This window comes from Acomys russatus, chromosome 2, assembly GCF_903995435.1.
Source record: "Acomys russatus chromosome 2, mAcoRus1.1, whole genome shotgun sequence".
Taxonomy (NCBI): domain Eukaryota; kingdom Metazoa; phylum Chordata; class Mammalia; order Rodentia; family Muridae; genus Acomys; species Acomys russatus.
In genome coordinates, this window is record NC_067138.1 from 33,305,075 (window position 1) to 33,324,607 (window position 19,533).

General features: G+C 47.1%; 1 protein-coding gene across 1 annotated transcript in view; it reads left to right on the plus strand.

Moving 5' to 3' along the window:
- Positions 1-19,533, plus strand: part of Chd7 (chromodomain helicase DNA binding protein 7) — a 185,092-nt gene that overhangs the window by 153,043 nt on the left and 12,516 nt on the right. The window contains exons 16-31 of the mRNA XM_051160028.1: positions 2,246-2,456; positions 3,144-3,339; positions 3,861-4,028; positions 4,435-4,614; positions 7,395-7,505; positions 7,589-7,794; positions 10,338-10,537; positions 10,719-10,878; positions 14,029-14,118; positions 14,527-14,630; positions 15,961-16,090; positions 16,527-16,599; positions 16,756-16,813; positions 17,455-17,683; positions 17,948-18,156; positions 18,267-18,935. Coding sequence (XP_051015985.1) covers positions 2,246-2,456; positions 3,144-3,339; positions 3,861-4,028; positions 4,435-4,614; positions 7,395-7,505; positions 7,589-7,794; positions 10,338-10,537; positions 10,719-10,878; positions 14,029-14,118; positions 14,527-14,630; positions 15,961-16,090; positions 16,527-16,599; positions 16,756-16,813; positions 17,455-17,683; positions 17,948-18,156; positions 18,267-18,935 — 2,994 coding nt within the window. The remainder of the gene's footprint in view (positions 1-2,245; positions 2,457-3,143; positions 3,340-3,860; positions 4,029-4,434; positions 4,615-7,394; positions 7,506-7,588; positions 7,795-10,337; positions 10,538-10,718; positions 10,879-14,028; positions 14,119-14,526; positions 14,631-15,960; positions 16,091-16,526; positions 16,600-16,755; positions 16,814-17,454; positions 17,684-17,947; positions 18,157-18,266; positions 18,936-19,533) is intronic.

Here is a 19,533-nt window from a genome sequence, read left to right on the forward strand (position 1 = left end):
CTCTTTGAATTATTTATATTTCAATTTTATTCTTTTACTAAAATATTTGTAGCCTGTTTGACATTTGCTTTCTCAAAGTGAAAATTTCATTTTTGAAAAACTATTGCTTAAGTTGGTGCGGTGGCATATGCCTGTAATCCCTGTTCCGGGAGGCAGAGGCAGGTGGATCTCTGAGTTAGAGGCTAGCCTGGTCTACAAAATGAGTCCAGGCAGCCAAGGCCGCACAGAAAAATCCTGTATAGAAAAACAAAAAGAGCTGGGTGGTGGTGGCGCACACCTCTTATCCCAGCACTCAGGAGGCGGAGGCAGGCGGATCACTGAGTTCCAGGACAGCCTGGTCTACAAAGTGAGTCCAGGACAGCCAGGGCTACACAGAGAAACCCTGTCTTGAAAAACCAAAAAAAAAAAAAAAAAAAAGAAAAGAAAAGAAAAAAAAGAAAGAAAGAAAGAAAAGAAGAAAGAAAGAAAGGAAATACCCTTGGTCATTAACTCATTTTAGACTGCTTTGTATTACATTTCACTTTGATTATGGGTTGTATACCTCATGGACAAAAATGCTCACACTATAAAGGTGAAAATCCATTTCTAAATTGTAAGCATCTTATGATGCATTATAAGTTAGAATAAACTTTCTAATGATCTACTGTGGTATTTTAATTTAAGTTTCTCTTCCACCAATAGAGAGCTTTCTGAATCCAGAACCTGGATTTACAGATTTCAGACTTGGGAAACACCATTCACCTTTAGTCGGAGACACTTTGGCCAGTGTCTTAAAGTGGCATTTCGTTCTTTATCCTTCCTTGGTCTGTTTCCACACTAACAGGGAAAAAAAATCTGAATCTTAGCTTTTTGTTCTGGTGGAAGGGGGAGTGAGGGTCAGGCTGTTCCAAGACAGTTGGCATTTCCTGCCAGTCTCTCTTTGTGAAAAGGTCATGTGCTGTATGGAAAGCCTGGCACTTGGCTCCAAACATCAACTTTAATCTGTCCTTTATGATTTTAACTACTACGGTGCTCTCCATCCGACCTCATAACAACAGTCTCACAGCCACCTTTAATGGAAATGGGATTGGGCTTTATTCACACTGTGTTGCCTGTGGAGGTGTCAGTGCAGTGGCCTGCCTGATCCAAAAAGCCTTTGGGAGGTTTTCGTATCTCCATCTTGTGTGTCACTAGTTTACGTGTTTCTGGGGTTTTGTTTGTTTGTTTGCTTGTTTTGGTGGTGGTTGTTGGGTTTTTGTGGTTTTTCAAGACAGGGTCTCTCTGTGTAGACTTGACTGATTTTCTTTGTAGACCAGGCTGTCCTTGAACTCACAGCTCTCCGCCTACCTCTGCCTCCCAAGTGCTGGGATCAAAGGCATGCGCCACCACTACCCCGGCTAGGTTATGTGTTTCTAAGAGTGATGGAAGGGTTAAATAAGTTCCTGGCACAGTATAATGGTAGGAAATGACCCCTTTAGGTGAAATTTGGCATGCTTTCTATAGAGCAGCTGTGGTGGGAGAGGAGTGAACACAGCACTATGTACTGGGGAGCCCCAGAGGCCAGGGGGGAGGCCAGGTCGCCTCTGCTTACTCCAGCTGAAGTACCTGAGCACTGACTGCTCCGAGACCCCACACCATGGTGTGAGAAGTCAAAGGCCGCAGCCATGAGCATTCATCATTGGGTGTGGTCATCTTCTGAGGCTGCTCTAATGCACACAGGTGTTTGCACAGTGAGGTAACAGCGAGGAAAAGGAAGTTAGCTGGGAAGCCTTCAAATTGGCGCCTGTTTTAGCTTTAAAGGGTTGACGGAGTTACTATCTGTTCTGCTTAGTGAACAGCCTGTACCTGAGTACCTCAGGCCCCGCAGTTCCGTAGGTATCTGGCTGGCCTTTGGCTTGTTTTCTGCCATTTCTGGCCTGACAATCTGCTGTTGAAATTTGGGTGTGTTTTTGCTTGTTTTGGGTTTCGTTTTGTTTTTTCATATAGTCAGCAAACATTTGGTTGTTGAAAAAAAATGTGGCTCTTTCCCCAGATGCCTCAATGTATGGAACTTAAAACCTCAGTCCCTTTGTAGGCCTGTAGTTATGTGTGCATCTAACTTAGAGCAAGCTGGTGGCTGCCTGCTCTCAAACATGAATGGGATATTCTGATTTTGCCAATTTGTTGTGGGGTTTGAAAGCAAATCCATTGTTTTTAGTTTAAAACAAAACAAAACAAAACAAAAATCCTTCTGTAGTATTCACGTCATGCCATCCAATCTCTGCAGGTGCTGAAGAGAAAATTTTGGAAGAGTTTAAAGAAACACACAATGCAGAGTCTCCAGATTTTCAGCTCCAGGCGATGATCCAGGCTGCTGGCAAGCTGGTGCTGATTGACAAGCTGCTGCCAAAGCTGAAGACTGGTGGCCACAGGGTGCTTATCTTTTCCCAGATGGTGCGCTGCTTGGACATCCTGGAAGACTATCTCATTCAGAGACGGTGAGGCCACCGCACACAAACAGCAGAAAGGAAGGACCGGACTCTTGAGTGTGTCACCTAGAAGTGACCTTTGACGCAGAGGTGGTTGAATGGAAGCAGTGCATCACCTCCCTTTTAAAGCCAGTTACACATAAGGGCGTCTTTACTTGAGGACTGGGGGGGCGGTGTGTTGTTGAGACAGGGTTTCTCTGTGTAGCCTTGGCTCTCTTGGAACTCCCTCTGTAGACCAGGCTGGCCTGGCTCACAAAGGTCCACCTGCCTCTGCCTCTGCCTCTGCCTCCTGCCACGGATTAAAGGCGTTCACCACCTCCGCCCAATATTTCTGTGTAGGGGTTTTGTTGCTGTTTGGTGGTTTTTTGTTTTGTTTTGTTTTGTTTTTTAATGTTGCATACTTTTGTGGGCAGTTTTCCCCTTATTCTTATTTCATTCAACTTGGGGAGAAAAGTTCTTCCTTAAAATTAAAATGTATTTTATCAGCTATTTTTAGATTTTAGCTATTTCCTTAAGAGGAAGTAAAATAAAACTTTTGAGTGTTAAGGCAATTGTATGGAAAACAATTCTGACCTAAAATTATTTATGGTAAATCCTTCCATTGTGTGAGTGCACATTCCATAGTGGAATACTTACTTTAAAGCAAAAAGGAGCGAGCATATGGGAGCTGTTTGTCAGGCCTCCTTGTATTTCCAGGTACCCATATGAAAGGATTGATGGCCGAGTCAGAGGCAACCTCCGCCAGGCAGCTATTGACAGATTCTCCAAACCTGATTCCGACAGGTTTGTTTTCCTCCTGTGCACAAGGGCAGGAGGGCTAGGCATTAACCTCACTGCTGCTGATACCTGCATCATCTTTGATTCAGACTGGAATCCCCAGAATGACCTCCAGGTAAGTGAGGGCAGGCTGCCACTTTTCATCCTCCAGTGACAGACTCTTGAGTCACACCAGTCAGTGCTCAACCTGTGTCTCCTGACCCTGCAGATCAGCTAGTGATCACGTGATGAGAGGAAACTCCTTAGTGTGTTAGTCCCCTTCTAAACTGCACCTTTAATCACGTGTGGCTTTCTCGAGTGTACGTTGATCACTTCTGGCTACTATAACAAAATGCCATGATTGGGCAGCTTAAACAATACCCATGCCTTTCTCAAGGGTCCGGAGTTGAAAGTGTGAGATCTGGACACCAGCAAGATTGGGTTATTGCTAAGAAACTGCTGCACACACAGATGTCTTCCTCCTGGCTCTTCTTAGAGGACACAATCCTGTTCATTAGGGCACCACCCTCTTGACCTAATTACCTAAGTCCCCACCTCTAAATCCTATCACACTGAGGTCAGCTTTCCAATACGGATTTAGGGAGAACACAGCCATGTATTCCACTGCAGCAGCCATTGGCTTTCTTTTTCTTCTAGGCTCAGGCTAGATGCCACAGAATAGGGCAGAGCAAATCTGTGAAGATCTACAGGCTGATTACCAGAAACTCCTATGAAAGGGAGATGTTTGACAAGGCCAGTTTGAAGCTGGGTCTGGATAAAGCTGTGTTACAGTCTATGAGTGGAAGAGAAAATGCCACCAATGGGGTAAGATGACACTGCCCAATCCATGTGTTCATTCCAGCTTCTTTCTGTATCCATCTGACTGTAAGAAATTATTTGGTAATTGGTTTTTATTATTTGTTTTCTTGAGACAGTCTCATTAGGTAGCTCTGGCTGGCCATAAGCACACAGAGATCCACCTGTCTCTGCCTCCTAATTTCCGGGTTTAGAGGCATCTGGCACCATGCTCCACTGCCTGTTTTTTGTTTTTTGGGTTGTTTTGTTTTGTTTTGTTTGTTTGTTTGTTTTTGGTTTTTTGTTTTTAACCTCAAAATTTTAAGCATATTTTGTTGCATTTTCTTTTTTTTTTTAATAAGTAAATACTCTTAAGATATTTAGTGTCTGTCTTAATTCTAAATGAGTTTGAATAATGAAACATTTTCCAAAATAGGTACAACAGCTTTCCAAGAAGGAAATAGAAGACCTTCTACGAAAGGGGGCTTATGGTGCCCTTATGGACGAGGAGGACGAAGGATCTAAGTTTTGTGAAGAGGATATTGACCAGATTCTCCTTCGGCGGACCCACACTATTACCATTGAGTCTGAAGGGAAAGGTTCCACATTTGCTAAGGTTCGAGTCCACCTAGAGGGCCAGGCCTTAAGGGCACCATGCTAGACAGAGGAGTCACAAAACAGATGCAGAACATCGGGTTTTCATTATGAGTTATAGGCCAGTTAATAATTTCCCGGCAACTCCAGCCCACAAAGCGGTTCTCTCTACGCTGGCTTCTTTTCTGTGCAGGCCGCCATGGCCTTGTTCTCAGGTGTTCTTTGCCAGTGCTTCCCTCTTAGCAATCTAGTTCCCTCATCATCTTCTCTTCCGACCCCAATTCCTGAAATGACCTGAAAGGATGATCAGGTCACTCTGTAATTAAGTCTTGCTCGTTTTCCCGCTAGCTACAGCTCCACATCCCTACTCACAGCTAAAATGTGCCCACTGCGTTCTACTCCAGCTCTCGCCACTGCCTCCTGCCACAGCTTGCACCATGCAGCCGTTCACCTTCTCCAACCTGCTCTGGCCAAGGATGCTCAGCACCCTGACTGTGACTTAATACCACGTGCTAGGATTCCAGTCATCCACACTGAGGCTCACTCTGCTCTTCAGTTTTGCCGTAAAGTGTGAGATTCAGAGCCTTTGACATACTATAGGTTTGCACAACCATTAGCACAGTCCTAAGTTTATAATGTTTCTCTTGCCTCAGAAATACCCATTAGCAGTCAGTCTGTCTTGTTTCACCCAGTCCTGCAGACCATATGTACTTTCTTAATAGCTCTGCCTGCCCTGGAAACACCATTATAAGTGGAATTATACAATGTGTGGCCGTTTGTGTATGCCTTCATACACTTACATGGTTTTCTTGAGGTTCGTCCTTGTTGTAGTATGTATTGGTAATTTGTTTATTTTTAACATGGCTGCTTGCAATGTTCTGCTGTACAGTTATCACTCAATGACCAGGTGACAGTAGACATTCCAGTCATTTATGCATTGCTAATGGATGGTGAAATGTGGGCTGTTTCTACTTTGGGACTTCCGATGAACACTTTCATAGTAGTTTTTGCTTGGACACATACGCTTCTCTCTCGAGCGTCTGCTGGGAACAGAGCTGCTAGAGGATGGTTTTCACTTTCTCAGCTCCCCAACCGGAACTGAACCTCTGGCCTCTCACATGCATGCTTGTCTTTTAAGGAACTAACAGGCTGTTTGTTTCTGTTTTTTCTTTTAAACAAGTTAGAAACATTTAAAGTTAGCATAGAAATAATGGGTTTCATTCTGGCATTTTCGTACACGTATCATTAGGCACTGTAAGTCCTCTCCCTAGTGCCCTCCATGCGCTTTGCATCCCCTCTGCTGGTCCCCTGCCACTCTGCAGTAGTTCCTTCTTCTGCCTTCATATCACATGTGTCCCACTATTCTTTATCCTGTTGCTTAAAATCTTTTTCTGTAGTTCTATGAACACACACGTGCACACACACACACACACACACACACACACACACAGAGTTTAGTTCATATATGAGAGAAAACTATGGTATTTGTCTTTCTGAGCCTGCCTTATTTTGCTTAGCATAATGGCTTCCAGCAACGTCATGCAAATGTCATGATTTTGTTTTTCTTTACGGCTAAATAAAATTCCACTGTGTATAGGTACAGCATTTTCTTTATCAGTTCATCTGTCGCTGGGCATCTAGGCTGGTTCCATTTCCTGGCTACTGTGAAGCAGAGGTGTGTAAGTGTCTCTGTGGTGTGTTGACTTAGGGTCCTTCCTTCAGGAATGTGATCTAGTGGCTGGGTTATATCACAGTTCTATATTTAGTGTTTTGGGGACCCCCCCCACACTGACTTCCACAGTGGCTCCATGAGTTTGCGCTCACACTGGACAGAATTCACTGTTTGCTCTCTTGGTGCTACTTTTACCTTCCGTTTCCCTGCTGGCTGAAGGTGTTGAACCCCAGCTCCTCCGTTACCTGAGCTTGTGGAGGCTCTTGTGGGCTCTGGACCCTCACAGCTTCCTGTTTCTTTCAGGATCTTTCCTCACACGCACACTCAGTATGTGCAAGACTAACACACGCATGCAGGCACACACACTGCAGTCCCTCTGAGCGACATGCGGATGCCAGAAATGGATATGGCAGTTTCTCTTGACTTCTTCTCTTGTGGTGTTTCATGTCTGCCTGTTGTCTAGCTCTACTAACCAGGCTTTTTGAAGACCGTCTTTTTAGGAAGTCTTATTTTCTTCGTTTAGTGATTATTTCTTGTATAAACTCCTAGAGCGGCGAACTCTAATCTCCACAGTAGACTGTGCGGCTATCAATCCTCCACCATGCGGCTCTACGCACAGTGGCATCCATCTTGAGTTTACCCGTTTTCAAATAGTTTATGCTTCCCGCTGGGTAGAGGTTGGTCAGTGTACAAGGCCGCCTTGCTCTGGCATCTGTCCTTATCAACCTGCCCATGGATACTTTTACTCGGTCTTCTCCTCTGGACCTTTGAGCATGGGCTCTGCTGTGAGCGTTTCTGCCAGCTTTCTTTTAATGAGTGCTCTAAAATGTGGTCCAAGCGTTTTCTTCTAGAGGAAACTATTTTTATTTTATTTTATTATTTTAGATCTGCTCCCAGAGGAACCTTGCTGGAGCCATGTGCAAGGCCTTTCTCAATTGTTTGCACTTTCCCACACCTGCGGTGGGTGTGAAAAGTATACAAGGGACACTTTTCATCTCTCTCCCATCCATTGTATTGTCTTGCACAAGAAGATGAACACACATATTCGGTGACTAGATGAATGGAGGCTGCCAGCATCCTGACTCAGAGAAACGCATCTCAAAGTAACGCATACATTTTCTTCCTTTTAGGCGAGTTTTGTTGCATCTGGAAATAGGACAGATATTTCTTTGGATGACCCAAATTTCTGGCAAAAGTGGGCTAAGAAGGCTGAATTGGACATCGATGCCTTAAACGGGAGGGTGAGTGAGAAGTCCCACCCAGACGGCTGCCTATCCTGACCTGAAGGTTGGTCTGACCCTCACTGCGTTTGCTTTCCTGTTAGAACAACCTGGTTATTGACACGCCGAGAGTACGGAAGCAAACCAGGCTGTACAGTGCAGTGAAGGAGGACGAGCTGATGGAGTTCTCCGACCTGGAAAGCGACTCTGAGGAAAAGCCTTGCATAAAGCCGCGGCGCCCCCAGGATAAGTCGCAGGGCTACGCCCGGAGTGAGTGCTTCAGGGTGGAGAAGAACCTCCTGGTCTATGGGTAAGGCTGGCTCACATTACAAACACATTTTATTTATCGGCAGGTAGACATCTGAGTTGTTGTAGGAAAACCCTGTTTGTGTAGATCTGTGTGGTTCCTCTTTAGTGTAGCCACACAAATGCCTCCGCGTTAATTTTCTGCAGCCTGTGGCTTCCTTTAGTCAATATGACCCACGTTCTAATTCTCCTGGGTATATATAGAGAGTTCACTAGAATTTATGAGTGCTAGCCAGCACCATAGGAATATTGGCAGCTCCAATTTACTTGTAGATTATTAAAAACTAAGAATGATGTAAAATTGCAAAATCTCTTGGCACTGTAATGTCACATAAACTTTATGACCATAGTTATCTGTTAATAGTTTTCTGCTGTAAAGACTTAGCAAAGGCAGAGACAGCTCTCAGGTACTTTTCCTCCCAACTCGTCCGCAGCATGAGGCCATCTAAACTTCATGAGTCTATGGGATTCCTTTTGCTGACTGCCAAACCACCATGACCCACATCCACTTTACATCTCATGCAACATTGGCACCCACACAGCACCTTGAGTGGCAGGTAGATAATAAGAATTTGCTCAAACATGCCTCCAATGCCCGCACTCAGGGAGGCAGAGGCAGGCGGATCTCTCTGTGAGTTCAAGGTCAGCCTGGTCTACAAATCAGGTCCAGGACAGCCAAGGCTACACAAGGAAACCTTGTCTCCAAAAAACAAACAAACAAAAAAAGAATTTGCTCACAGGTTGTGGGACTGAAGGCAGGTTCCATTAAAATAGAAACTGCCGCCAAAATGACTTTGACTGAGGCAATGCTGTCCTGCCTGTGGTGTTTCTTCTAGCGGCGAGGAAGGGGAGGGAGGGTTCTGCGTTTGGCCCTTGTCTGTCATGTAGATTCTTTCCTGTGGGTAGTCCTGAGTTCTGTTTGGGAGCTTTGCTTCCGCTTACTCCCCTGTTGCTCCTGCCCTTCTCATCCCCCAGTCCCCACCTACAGACCTGATCGGCCTCATGCCTGCCTTCCTTGCAGCACTCCTCACAGCTGCCCCCTCTGTACTCTGGCCTGCCTGTGTCATCAGTCTTTCTCCTGATGAGAGTCCCAGTCAGCATTTCCTTGAGGATGGGAGCTCTTTCGGTATACCTCAGTGCACAGAAGCACGGTGCTGCACAGATGTTTATTTGAAATGCACAAATGCCAGCCAAGGCCCATCCTGTATCTCAGCAACTCTGTTGGCACTAATCTGTGCACACTGGGCAGCTCTCCTGCCTCTATGCAGGACGGAGACTTTCCTAGCCTCAACCCTTTGCTCCCTGCACCTGCTTTCTTCTTTCATCTTGACAGTTAAAATTTTTCATGGAAACCTTAGGACTGTAACACACTAATAACTCCTAGTTCTAGAAAGGATGCTCAGGGCATTCTGTCTTTCAGTCACATCCCCTCCTCTTCTCACTCTTACTGTTGTGGTGTGAGCAACCACCATGTGCTGGGGTACTGGGCTAGAATACTCTCAGACAACAGGACTACCACTGTGAGCAAGGCACATGTAGCCCAAGGAAGGCAGGTAGGAAAGCAGAAATGGGAGTAGCAGTGAAGATGATGTGACAGGCAGCACTCTGCTAAGAGAGCAGAGATGCTCATCGTACACTGTAAGAAATAGCAGGTACTGCCCTCACACTTTGGGCACGAGGAAGGCTCACAGAGGGAGCCTGAAAGAGGAGCAAGCACAAGGCCTGGATTAGAGAAAGGTCAGAACAGCCAGGAAGAGCAGTGGTTTGGCAAGAGGCAGGCTATGGCAGAGGATTTTCTCTCTATTCTCAGAGCACGACTCTGAGTTACTACAGAAGGCAGTGGAGAGACTCTGGCTGGTGGCTCTGTCTGCTGCTGCCCCGAGGAAGACAGCTCTGGCAGCCTCTGCAGCCTGCACCTGTTTGTTGTGTAGTAGGTATTGCCAAGATGGAGCAGTACAACGGCTGTTTGTGTAATAACGGCCCGATGCGTTGCCTGTTTCCCTGTGCTTCGTCCTGCCTCCTGCCCTTTTTCTGGGAGGACCTGAGTCTTGGTCCAGCATCTTTCCAGAGTGGGAAGTAACCATTCCCTGTTGAAAAGGAGCCATAGGACTGTTAACACTAAACCAGTTAGTGTGGCATCTGTTTGTGGTGGGTTGACGTAGTGGGACTCTCCGGCATTGTAGCTATGATTTCTAGTAGGCACACTGACTTTAAGCCATCGTTCATTTCAGAAGCTTGGTCACCATAGGAATCGTCTGAGTCACAGTTGAAGGAAGCACAGCATGACAAACTCCAGTTTCTCTGGTGGCATGCATATCCTAAAGATGGCAGCCATAGCCACCAACAGCCCAGGGAAGCCATTAGCCACACGGGGTGTTTCAGTGGCTTTGTCATTCCCTCTGTAAGGAGGTATTCCTCTCCTAGCTCCAGAGGTGACCAGTGCCATTGTGGGTCCAGGATTTCCCAGTACTGGGGCCTGGCTGTCAAGGTCATGTCACGGTCATAGTTAGAGACCCCCCATCTGAATGCTGCCTCTCTGCTTTCCAGCTGGGGCCGCTGGACAGACATCCTGTCCCATGGTCGCTACAAACGTCAGCTCACCGAGCAAGATGTGGAAACCATCTGCAGAGCCATCCTGGTGTACTGTCTCAACCACTACAGAGGGGACGAGAACATCAAGAGCTTTATCTGGGACCTGATCACGCCCACCGCCGACGGCCAGACTCGAGCCCTGCTCAATCATTCTGGTGGGTCTGCCTTGCGTTCTTTGTGCTTCCGGGTCACAAAAGACTGCCAGAAACACCACCGTTTGGCAAAGGGCGGCGGCGTAGACTCTCACTTTTCCTACCTGCCCCTTACAGTATCTGCCTCTTGAGACTGTAATGTGCACTGTGAAGGCATCTGTAACTGTGGCCCTGGTGCTTGTAGGTCTGTCGGCCCCTGTGCCAAGGGGCCGGAAGGGGAAGAAGGTGAAGGCGCAGAGCACGCAGCCGGTAGTGCAGGATGCTGACTGGCTGGCAAGCTGCAATCCGGATGCCCTGTTCCAGGAGGACAGCTACAAGAAGCACCTGAAGCACCACTGCAACAAGTAGGTACCGGGCAGAGGCAGGCGCGCATGCGGAGTGTGTGGGGTGAGCAGGTCCACGGGTGTGCCGCTTGAACCCCTTTGTAAGGGAGCAGTGTGCTGCGTACGTAGTGCCCGGTGCTTGTCACCATCATCTAGTCATAACTCCCAACAGGCACCGTGTGCCCCTTAAGCAGTGGCTCCTCCTCGCCCTGCCCTCAGCCTCTATCCTGGTCACTTGTCCACTCTCAACCAGCTGTTTCAGGGGTTGTGTTCTGATGATTTTATTTGGTTGCAGTGCTCAAGAGCCATCCGTGTGGTAGGGGGTATCAGGATCTTTTTGAGGGATGAATACCATTCCATCCCACGTGTGCTACACTTGTTTATCCTTGCGTCCACTGATGGACATCTGGATTGTTTCCACATTTACCTACTGTAAGCAGTGCTGCTGTGGGAGTGCAGTGACCAGTTTGGAGATAATATATAGACAATTATGGTTCATTTTACGTGACTCCACCCTTATTGACTGCTTCCATTGGGGGCTCTGGAGAGTTTACATAGTGCTTTCGCTTTAGTTTTATCTCTGTGTAGACCCAGCTGGCTTTGAGTCCTAGAGCTCCTCCTGCCTCAGCCCCCTGAATAGCTAAGACTGCAGGCACCCACGTTTTTTTCTTGGCAGCTATTCTGTTTTATTCCCCCACATAACCACCAAGATGCAGGTCTCCAGCCAGAATAACTTACCTGAGTTTCTCAGTTAAGAACTGAGTGGGATCTGGTGACACACTTCCTCTCACCCACTCAGCCCCTTCCCGCCAGACCACAGAAGTCAGCCTCTTTGCCTCAGGCCTCTTGAGAGGCTCCCAATGGTCCTTTAGAGCATTTGGTGTCTTTGGAACTTGGTACTGTTGTAGCATGGCATTTCTTGCTAAACCTGTAGCCTGATCATCATAGCTCTCAGATAATATTTATGTCTTCGTGGCTTATCTTGACTTTGGGTTAGTTGCCTCCTAAGTTCTGGATTCACACAGAGGAAGGTACATGGTTTAATATAAGAACAGTGGCTCCTGTTCCCAGATCCTAGCATGCCTGCGGTGGTTTTTAATTTCTATTCTTCTCCCAGTAGCAATCTTCCATAAGGAGCCGTCCTCAGTACATGTGATGAAACTGGGGTGTCTTTCATTCTAGCTCAGAAGAACGTTGTGGTTCTGTGGTGTGGAAAGAGCTTGTCCCGTTGCCCTCTGCCTGTAGGCCATGTGTTGAGATTAAATATTGTCAAACATGAGGTACTATTGGTATTAGGTAGAAAAAATGAGACACAGTTGAAGGACATCCTAGAAAAATAACAAATTTGAAGATTGTGAGACCAGGCAGAGGGCAGGTTATCAAGTACTGTGTGCAGTCCTGGGCTTTGGGCCACAGTCACTACCGAGAGTGTGGACAAGGCCTGGGCGCTTGTTGGCTTCCTTGTTCGCCCATCACACAGTGAGCTCCTGGAGACCAGGAGCTGTGTCCTGGCCACCCTTTCCCTCCCTGGCTTTCCCTCTAGAAGAGAAGGGGGTGTTCACAGGAGTCAGTTCCACTCTACTAAACCTGCCCTGAAATGGAAGTCTGCTTTCTACCAAATGGAAAAGGAACCGTTAGGCTCCCTGCCTTCAGTCAAGAGTCCAGCCACAGGCAGAGGAGACTTCCTTGGAAAATACCGTTTCTGAGCATCTGGTGTAAGAAGACACTGGCCTGCAGATCCCTTAGCCTGAGGAAAGCAGTGCTAGCCACACCATCAGTTTTTCTCTCTGTGTGGCAAAGTCACTCTCTGAATTTAACAAGAGAAAGAATATTGAGGTAAAAAGACACTCCCCAAAATAACTGCTTATCTCGGTGTACATTTTAATACTTGCAACCTGGCAGTCCACCCAGAACCCACGTTGGTCGTGAGTGGATGACTCTCAGGCTAGGTGATTCACAGCATGTCTGCTGGTGCCAGTGCAGGAGGAAGATGCTTTAGTAAAACTGCCCCTGCCTGTCATTCCGGTGTTTTAGAGGCAAGTCAACAACTGTGTCTTGGGAGACATAGTTCTGAGTTGCTGGTGCTCCAGGTGTCTCTGTGACCTTGAATTTATAGCTCATCCTCTGTTCCCAACAGTGTTCACATCTGTAGTGTGGAAATGAGGACTTGCCCCATTTCATCACAGGGTTACTATGAAGACCAAATGAGCCAGTGGTTATAAATGAGAAACGTTGGTCCAGGGGTGATATGCAAATATGTGACAGGCTTATTCAGCTAGGGAAATAACACTGGAAGGTATCAACCTTCACCAAGAGGGTCATCTTCAGGTGTCAATCCCAGATGCACATGTGGACTGTCTAGCACAGATGACCTATAGGGTGTGGGGGGGGAGAAGTCACATTTTAGCTACTGAGGAAACACAAGCAAGATGGAAAATCTGGTGCCCTAAAGATGTCAATGGTTTTTAATGCTGATTCAGTAAAGGTGATTATCAATGAGTTGGCTACATTTTAATCTTGTAGTGTTTATTATTTTTAAACCACAGCTTAGGTCCCCTGATAATATAAGTTAGAAGTAATGTTCCCTGAGTAAGGACCCACCTCCTGCGCACCCCCACCGCCATCTTCCTTTCTCGGAAGCAAAGTTGTATAATCTGAAAAACCTGACATTCCATATTGAGGGTTTATTGTAAGGTAGTAAAACCAGATTTTATATCTCGTTTATTCCTACAACTTCTGATGTGCTTCCAAAAATGGTATTAAGGCAGCAGCTGAGGAAATTTTATGAGATAATGAAGCAGAACAGTTACTGAAAGCCATCTGCTCGGTTGTTTACAAACTTGCTTCAATACTTCAGAGGCAGTGGTAGGGTACGTGTCTAAACTCCACAAGCTGCACTAGGTAGAACTAAATGAAGTGCGCCTGGGCTGGGCCGAGCCCGCTCCCTCTCTGTGCAGCGTGAGCGGTTGCCAGGCAGGCCTGTTGGAAGCCAGCAGAAAGCACCACACAGAGGTGATTATGTGCCACCATCTGTCACGCTTCAAGCCTACCATACAGCATGGCTAATCAGCCTTGGCAGGATGATGGATGAACGGCAGCAGCTGCCAAAAGCCACTGTTGGCAAACAGCACCGAAGTTAAGAACTTTTCCCCCCTCTGTCTTCCTCTCCAGGGTCCTGCTGCGTGTCCGCATGCTGTACTACCTAAGACAAGAAGTGATAGGGGACCAGGCAGATAAGATCCTCGGGGGCGCTGACTCAAGGTTGGTGCAAGTGCACCTTTGTTCCGGCCCTCCGCAAGCCAACCCCGGGTGGCTGGGCAACTGCGTGGGTTGTGTTTAGAACCCTCCAGGCCATCAGTAGCTCACCTCCTTTTTCTGTCTTTAGTGCAAGTGTTTGTCCTCTCTGGGCTTGGGGATACGAGGAGAGCATGGGTGGGGCCGTTGGCATGTGCTTGTACGTAAGAGCTACTGATCCGAGGTGCGATACCATGGGATGAGGCTCACTTCTGGCTGTTGCCCGCTGCCCCTGGTCTCACTCACTGTTGCTGCTTCCTCCCCACCATATAAGATGCGCATTGTGAAAGAGGACACATGAGTGTGGCCTCAGCACATGGGACTAGGATGCATCTTAAATCCTCGTATTTAGAGTGCTTGCATACTGTCTTCCAGTGAAGCAGACGTGTGGATCCCTGAGCCCTTCCATGCTGAAGTTCCCGCTGACTGGTGGGACAGGGAAGCAGACAAATCCCTCTTAATTGGAGTGTTCAAACATGGTAAGGGCTGTTTCTGTTTGAATGCATCTTGACTGTGAAGCTTCATCTTTATTTAGAACTCCTTGCACACTCTTTTCCAAAGTCATAATATTAATGTGGCTCGTTCCAAAGGACTCTTGGCGTCTACCATTTTTCTGTGCTAAAAAATCTAATATGAACTGTAAATATCAGATGCTGTTTTTGAATGTTTGTTGAGCATTTGAGAAGAAAACATTTCTTTCTTGGCTGTAAACAGAAGCCAAACCATATTTGTTTTAGTAATAGCCAAGTTGTGCCGTAGCTTTCCCGAAACTTTGCTTCCAGAATGGCTTCCCTAGCTAACTCTGCCAGCCAGTGTCAGAGTGGACGGTGGGCTTAACCTCTGCTATTAATCTGTACAAGTGCCTCCTGGGCTTTGTTCCAAGCAATATTTCACAAATGTCAGTGCTGAGGACTTGCCGCTCCCCTGAGTGGGACGCAGCCTTGTTAACTTTGAAAGGCTGGGGATGCAGAACTGGCATGGTCTATACAGTGAGTGGTGTCTGATTATAATCCCAATTCTCCAGAGGCCGTGGAGGTATTCTCAGCAGCCCAGCCTGACTAAAGGGGAGAGTGATGGCTTATAAAACCTTTCCTGATTACAGTTTGGCTTGCGGCTCTACAGCAGTTAGGAGCGGTGTGTTGCAGTACACATCCTGATTGAATTTGTGTACTCCAGCCGTGTTTTGTGAGCTCGGCCTCAAAATCATTTTCCCGCAGTGCGCTGTTGGGATCTGCCATTTTCCATCTAGTCAACTTGGGCAGTCAAAAAGCAAATTGCAGTTTGAAAACCGTAGAGGGAACAGTGTCATCTTACTGACATGCATCATCCTAAACCTAATAAGACAGGTTCGCTGGCCTTACGTAGATGGGGATTTTTCAGCTAGCCATGTGAGTTCCTAGAGGACCAAACCTCCCAAGGTGGGGGAGGGCGATGAGAGTAGACTTGGAGAGCAACCCCTGCAGAGGTCATAAAGAAACGTTGCGAAGCCTTTTAAATGTCAAGAAAAATTAGATGTTGGGGTGGGGGGCGGGGTAGATAGGGTCAGAAACCCTCCCTGGCACCCTGCACTTGTCCCGACCCCTTTTCTGTTTGTGTTTGTGGTCATTCGTTCAGTAGCATTCTCCCAAGCATAAATTGGCCCAATGAGAGCCTACCTAGAATGCACGAGGTCTGACTAGTTCAGCAGCAATGATGGTCTTTTCCGGGAAGCAGACTGGCTGTGTTGTGGCAGGGCTGTGGTTTTTGACAGTGATGGGGTCTTCCTTTGTTTCTGTGCGTGTCCTCTGTGTGCTGGTGGGCACGGCCCAGGCTATGAGAAGTACAACTCCATGCGAGCTGACCCTGCACTGTGCTTTCTGGAACGAGTCGGTATGCCGGATGCCAAGGCCATCGCTGCTGAACAGAGAGGGACAGACATGCTAGCAGATGGTGGTGACGGGTAAGAAGGACATTCTAAAATTTTAATAAACTTTATGTCAGTGTTACATCTACTGGCAGGGCTTAATTCTTGGGCTGCACTCTCACTGTTGTGTCTGGTTTGAGCTTGATGCTCACCAGTAGAGCCTGTCGATATAGCATAAAACTATTTTAAACAAAGTACATTAAATAAACACACACACACACACATATATATATATATATATACATACATACATACATACATACATACATACATAGTTGTGTCCTTTGGTGGGAGACACCCTTGGTAACCATGCATTTTAAATACTGGTAGAATCATTTTTCAGTGTCAGACCCAAAATCAAAAGTAGTGTTAGGTTGACTGTTGCTCTTCCTCTCTCACCTCCTTATGTGCTGATGTGATTTAAACAATTGTTGGTTTTTGTTTGTTTGTTTGTTTTTTTCATTTTACACAGTGGAGAATTTGATAGAGAAGATGAAGATCCAGAATATAAACCAACCAGAGCACCATTCAAAGACGAAATAGATGTAAGACCTTGAGTGTGTTGGCTTTTACAGTGCTGGTAACATACTGTATACCTGCTTGGGACTTGTTTGGCTTTGTAGATAATGGCCTTTCATTAAGAGAGAAAATAAAATCAAACCCCAATTGAAAATAGCTCTATTTCTTGCATTGCTTTCAAGGAATTTGCGAATTCTCCCCCAGAGGATAAGGAGGAAGCCATGGAGATGCACAGCACAGGTGAGGCTGCGGGACAGCTGGCAGGGCTGGGAGGACTAGCTGCGCAGCCCGAGGTCCAGCAGCTGGATCCTATGCCATGACATGATGCCATGTCCCACAGGGCAGTCTTCCGCACGGACCCTTCCCCTGGGAATCGTGTTGATCCTTACTTATGGCTTCCATTACATTAATTTCTTTGATAGAACTTTTTGATTAATATAATTGACCCACGTCCTTATGGTCATTGTTTAGTGGAGAATGTTAAAGCCCTTAAAACATTTTTTAGTGGGAGGAAGGCGTTTGTCTTCATCTGAAATGTTTGTGTGGACTATTGAACCCTGTACCCAGTATAAAATAATTAGATGATAATTATGCGCTTGTTATAGTCAAGATTATCATTGTAAGTGCATTCGTAGGAGAGACTGGTTTTCACTGTGTTAAGACCGACAAACTGCCCCCTCCCCTGAAGGAGTTAAAAGTAAATAGTTTATAAATTCTTTATGCTATTACTGCTTATTTGTATTTGAAAATCTGAGTGTGGCAGAATGGCCTTTCCCACCCTGTCTTCTGAAGGCTGATGACTCATCTTTTTCTGTTGGAAAGTTGTCTGTGCTGTGAGAGTGTAGGCCGTGTTTCAGATTTTTTCCCCCCCACTTCCCCAGGGAAGCACAACGAGAGCAATGCTGAGTTAGGTCAACTTTACTGGCCGAACACATCAACCCTGACCACGCGTCTGCGCCGGCTCATTACTGCCTATCAGCGCAGCTATAAAAGGCAACAAATGCGGCAAGAGGCCCTAATGAAGACAGACCGGCGCAGACGGAGGCCTCGGGAGGAAGTGAGAGCGCTGGAGGCGGAAAGGGAAGCTATTATATCCGAGAAAAGGCAAAAGTGAGTTCTTCTTCGCCTTTCTCTTGGTGTCCCCACCCCATCCCACCCCCATCCCTGGTGCTTTCTCTTCCCTTCTCTGCCTGGCCCACAAGAAGCAGTTGGTCACACCAGACAGTAGCAACAAAGAAAGGCCTGGTGCCTGGAAGGTGTCCGACCCTCAACCTAAATAAGTCCCGGAGACATGCTCTGGAGGCAGGGAAAAGACAGAGTTTCCTGGATGCCTGTCTCCTGAGTGTGGTGTGAGCCAGGTCTCCTTTCCCACAGGTGGACAAGAAGAGAAGAAGCTGACTTTTACCGTGTGGTATCCACCTTTGGGGTTATTTTTGACCCAGTGAAACAGCAGTTTGACTGGAACCAATTCCGCGCCTTCGCCAGACTAGACAAAAAGTCCGATGAGAGTTTGGAGAAGTACTTCAGCTGCTTTGTGGCCATGTGCAGGCGGGTGTGTCGAATGCCCGCCAAGCCCGAGGATGGTAGGTACATGAATGACAAGCCACACTGTGCTACGGAAGTCAGGGCCATCGCGTGCAAGTTAGAGAGGGCCTGGGGGCTGTCCAAGTGACCACCGTGCTTCCTGTTACAGAGCCACCTGACCTCGCCTCCCTCATCGAGCCCATCACGGAAGAACGAGCATCCAGGACGCTGTACCGCATTGAACTGCTGCGAAAGATCCGAGAGCAGGTCCTTCATCACCCGCAGCTGAGCGACAGGCTGAAGCTCTGCCAGCCCAGCCTAGATCTGCCTGAGTGGTGGGAGTGTGGACGGCACGACAGGGACCTGCTGGTGGGTGCTGCTAAGCACGGGGTCAGCAGGACAGACTACCACATCCTCAATGACCCCGAGTTGTCCTTCTTGGATGCCCATAAAAGCTTTGCTCAAAACCGTGGGGCCAGTACCGTCTCTTCTTTGAATGCTCTGGCCGTGGGCTTTGGCCAGACTCCTCCAGTCATTTCCTCAGCTCATGCCCATGAAGAGAAGGTAATGGAGCAGGCTGATGGCAAGGCAGAGGAGTGTGAACATTCTCCAGCCAAAGAGAGGTCAGATGGGAAAGAGGACGAAGAAGAAGCTGGTGGGGCCAAGGACAGCAAGCAGGAATGCGAGGCCGAGGCCAGCTCTGTGAAGGGTGAACTCAAAGGGGTGGAGGGCAGTACAGACCCTGGGTCCAAGTCTGTCTCAGAGAAAGGCTCAGAAGAGGATGAAGAAGAAAAGCTGGAGGATGATGATAAGTCGGAGGAGTCGTCACAGCCAGAAGGTAATGCCCGGCTCCTGTCACTGTCCTGGTCCTCTGGCAGCTTACCGTGGGGCATAGCCTTTGTGTGATGGCATACCTTTTTTTAAAATTGAGAAATCCAGGGTCTTACTTTGTAGTTCTGGCTGGCCTAAGATTCACAGAGATCCACCTGCTTCTGCCTGCAGAGGGCTAGGATTATGGACATGTACCCCCATGCCTGGTGCCTCACTCAAGCACTCTGTTTTGTAAAGGTCATTGATGGCTAGGCATGCTGACATGCACTTTTAATTCTAGCATAGCTTGGTTTATATACTGAACTCCAGAACTATGCAATGACACCCAGCCAATCCCCCCCCCCCCATCCCCCAGAGTAATGAATGTCCATTTTCCTCTGTGAAGCAATAGTTTCAGTTACGGGTACCTGTGTTCGTCTTCATACTTTAACCTGTAAACATACTTCAGAGACTGTAAACTCAGAGCAGCTGTGCACACACCAGTCCCTTCCGGGGTAAGGACAGAAGTTAGCTTCATAGTCAGGTATGCTTAGAATTCCATGCAATGTTAAATTTGGACAGATGAAGAGAGTCACTGAGCAAATACTAATTATTTCAAAATACAT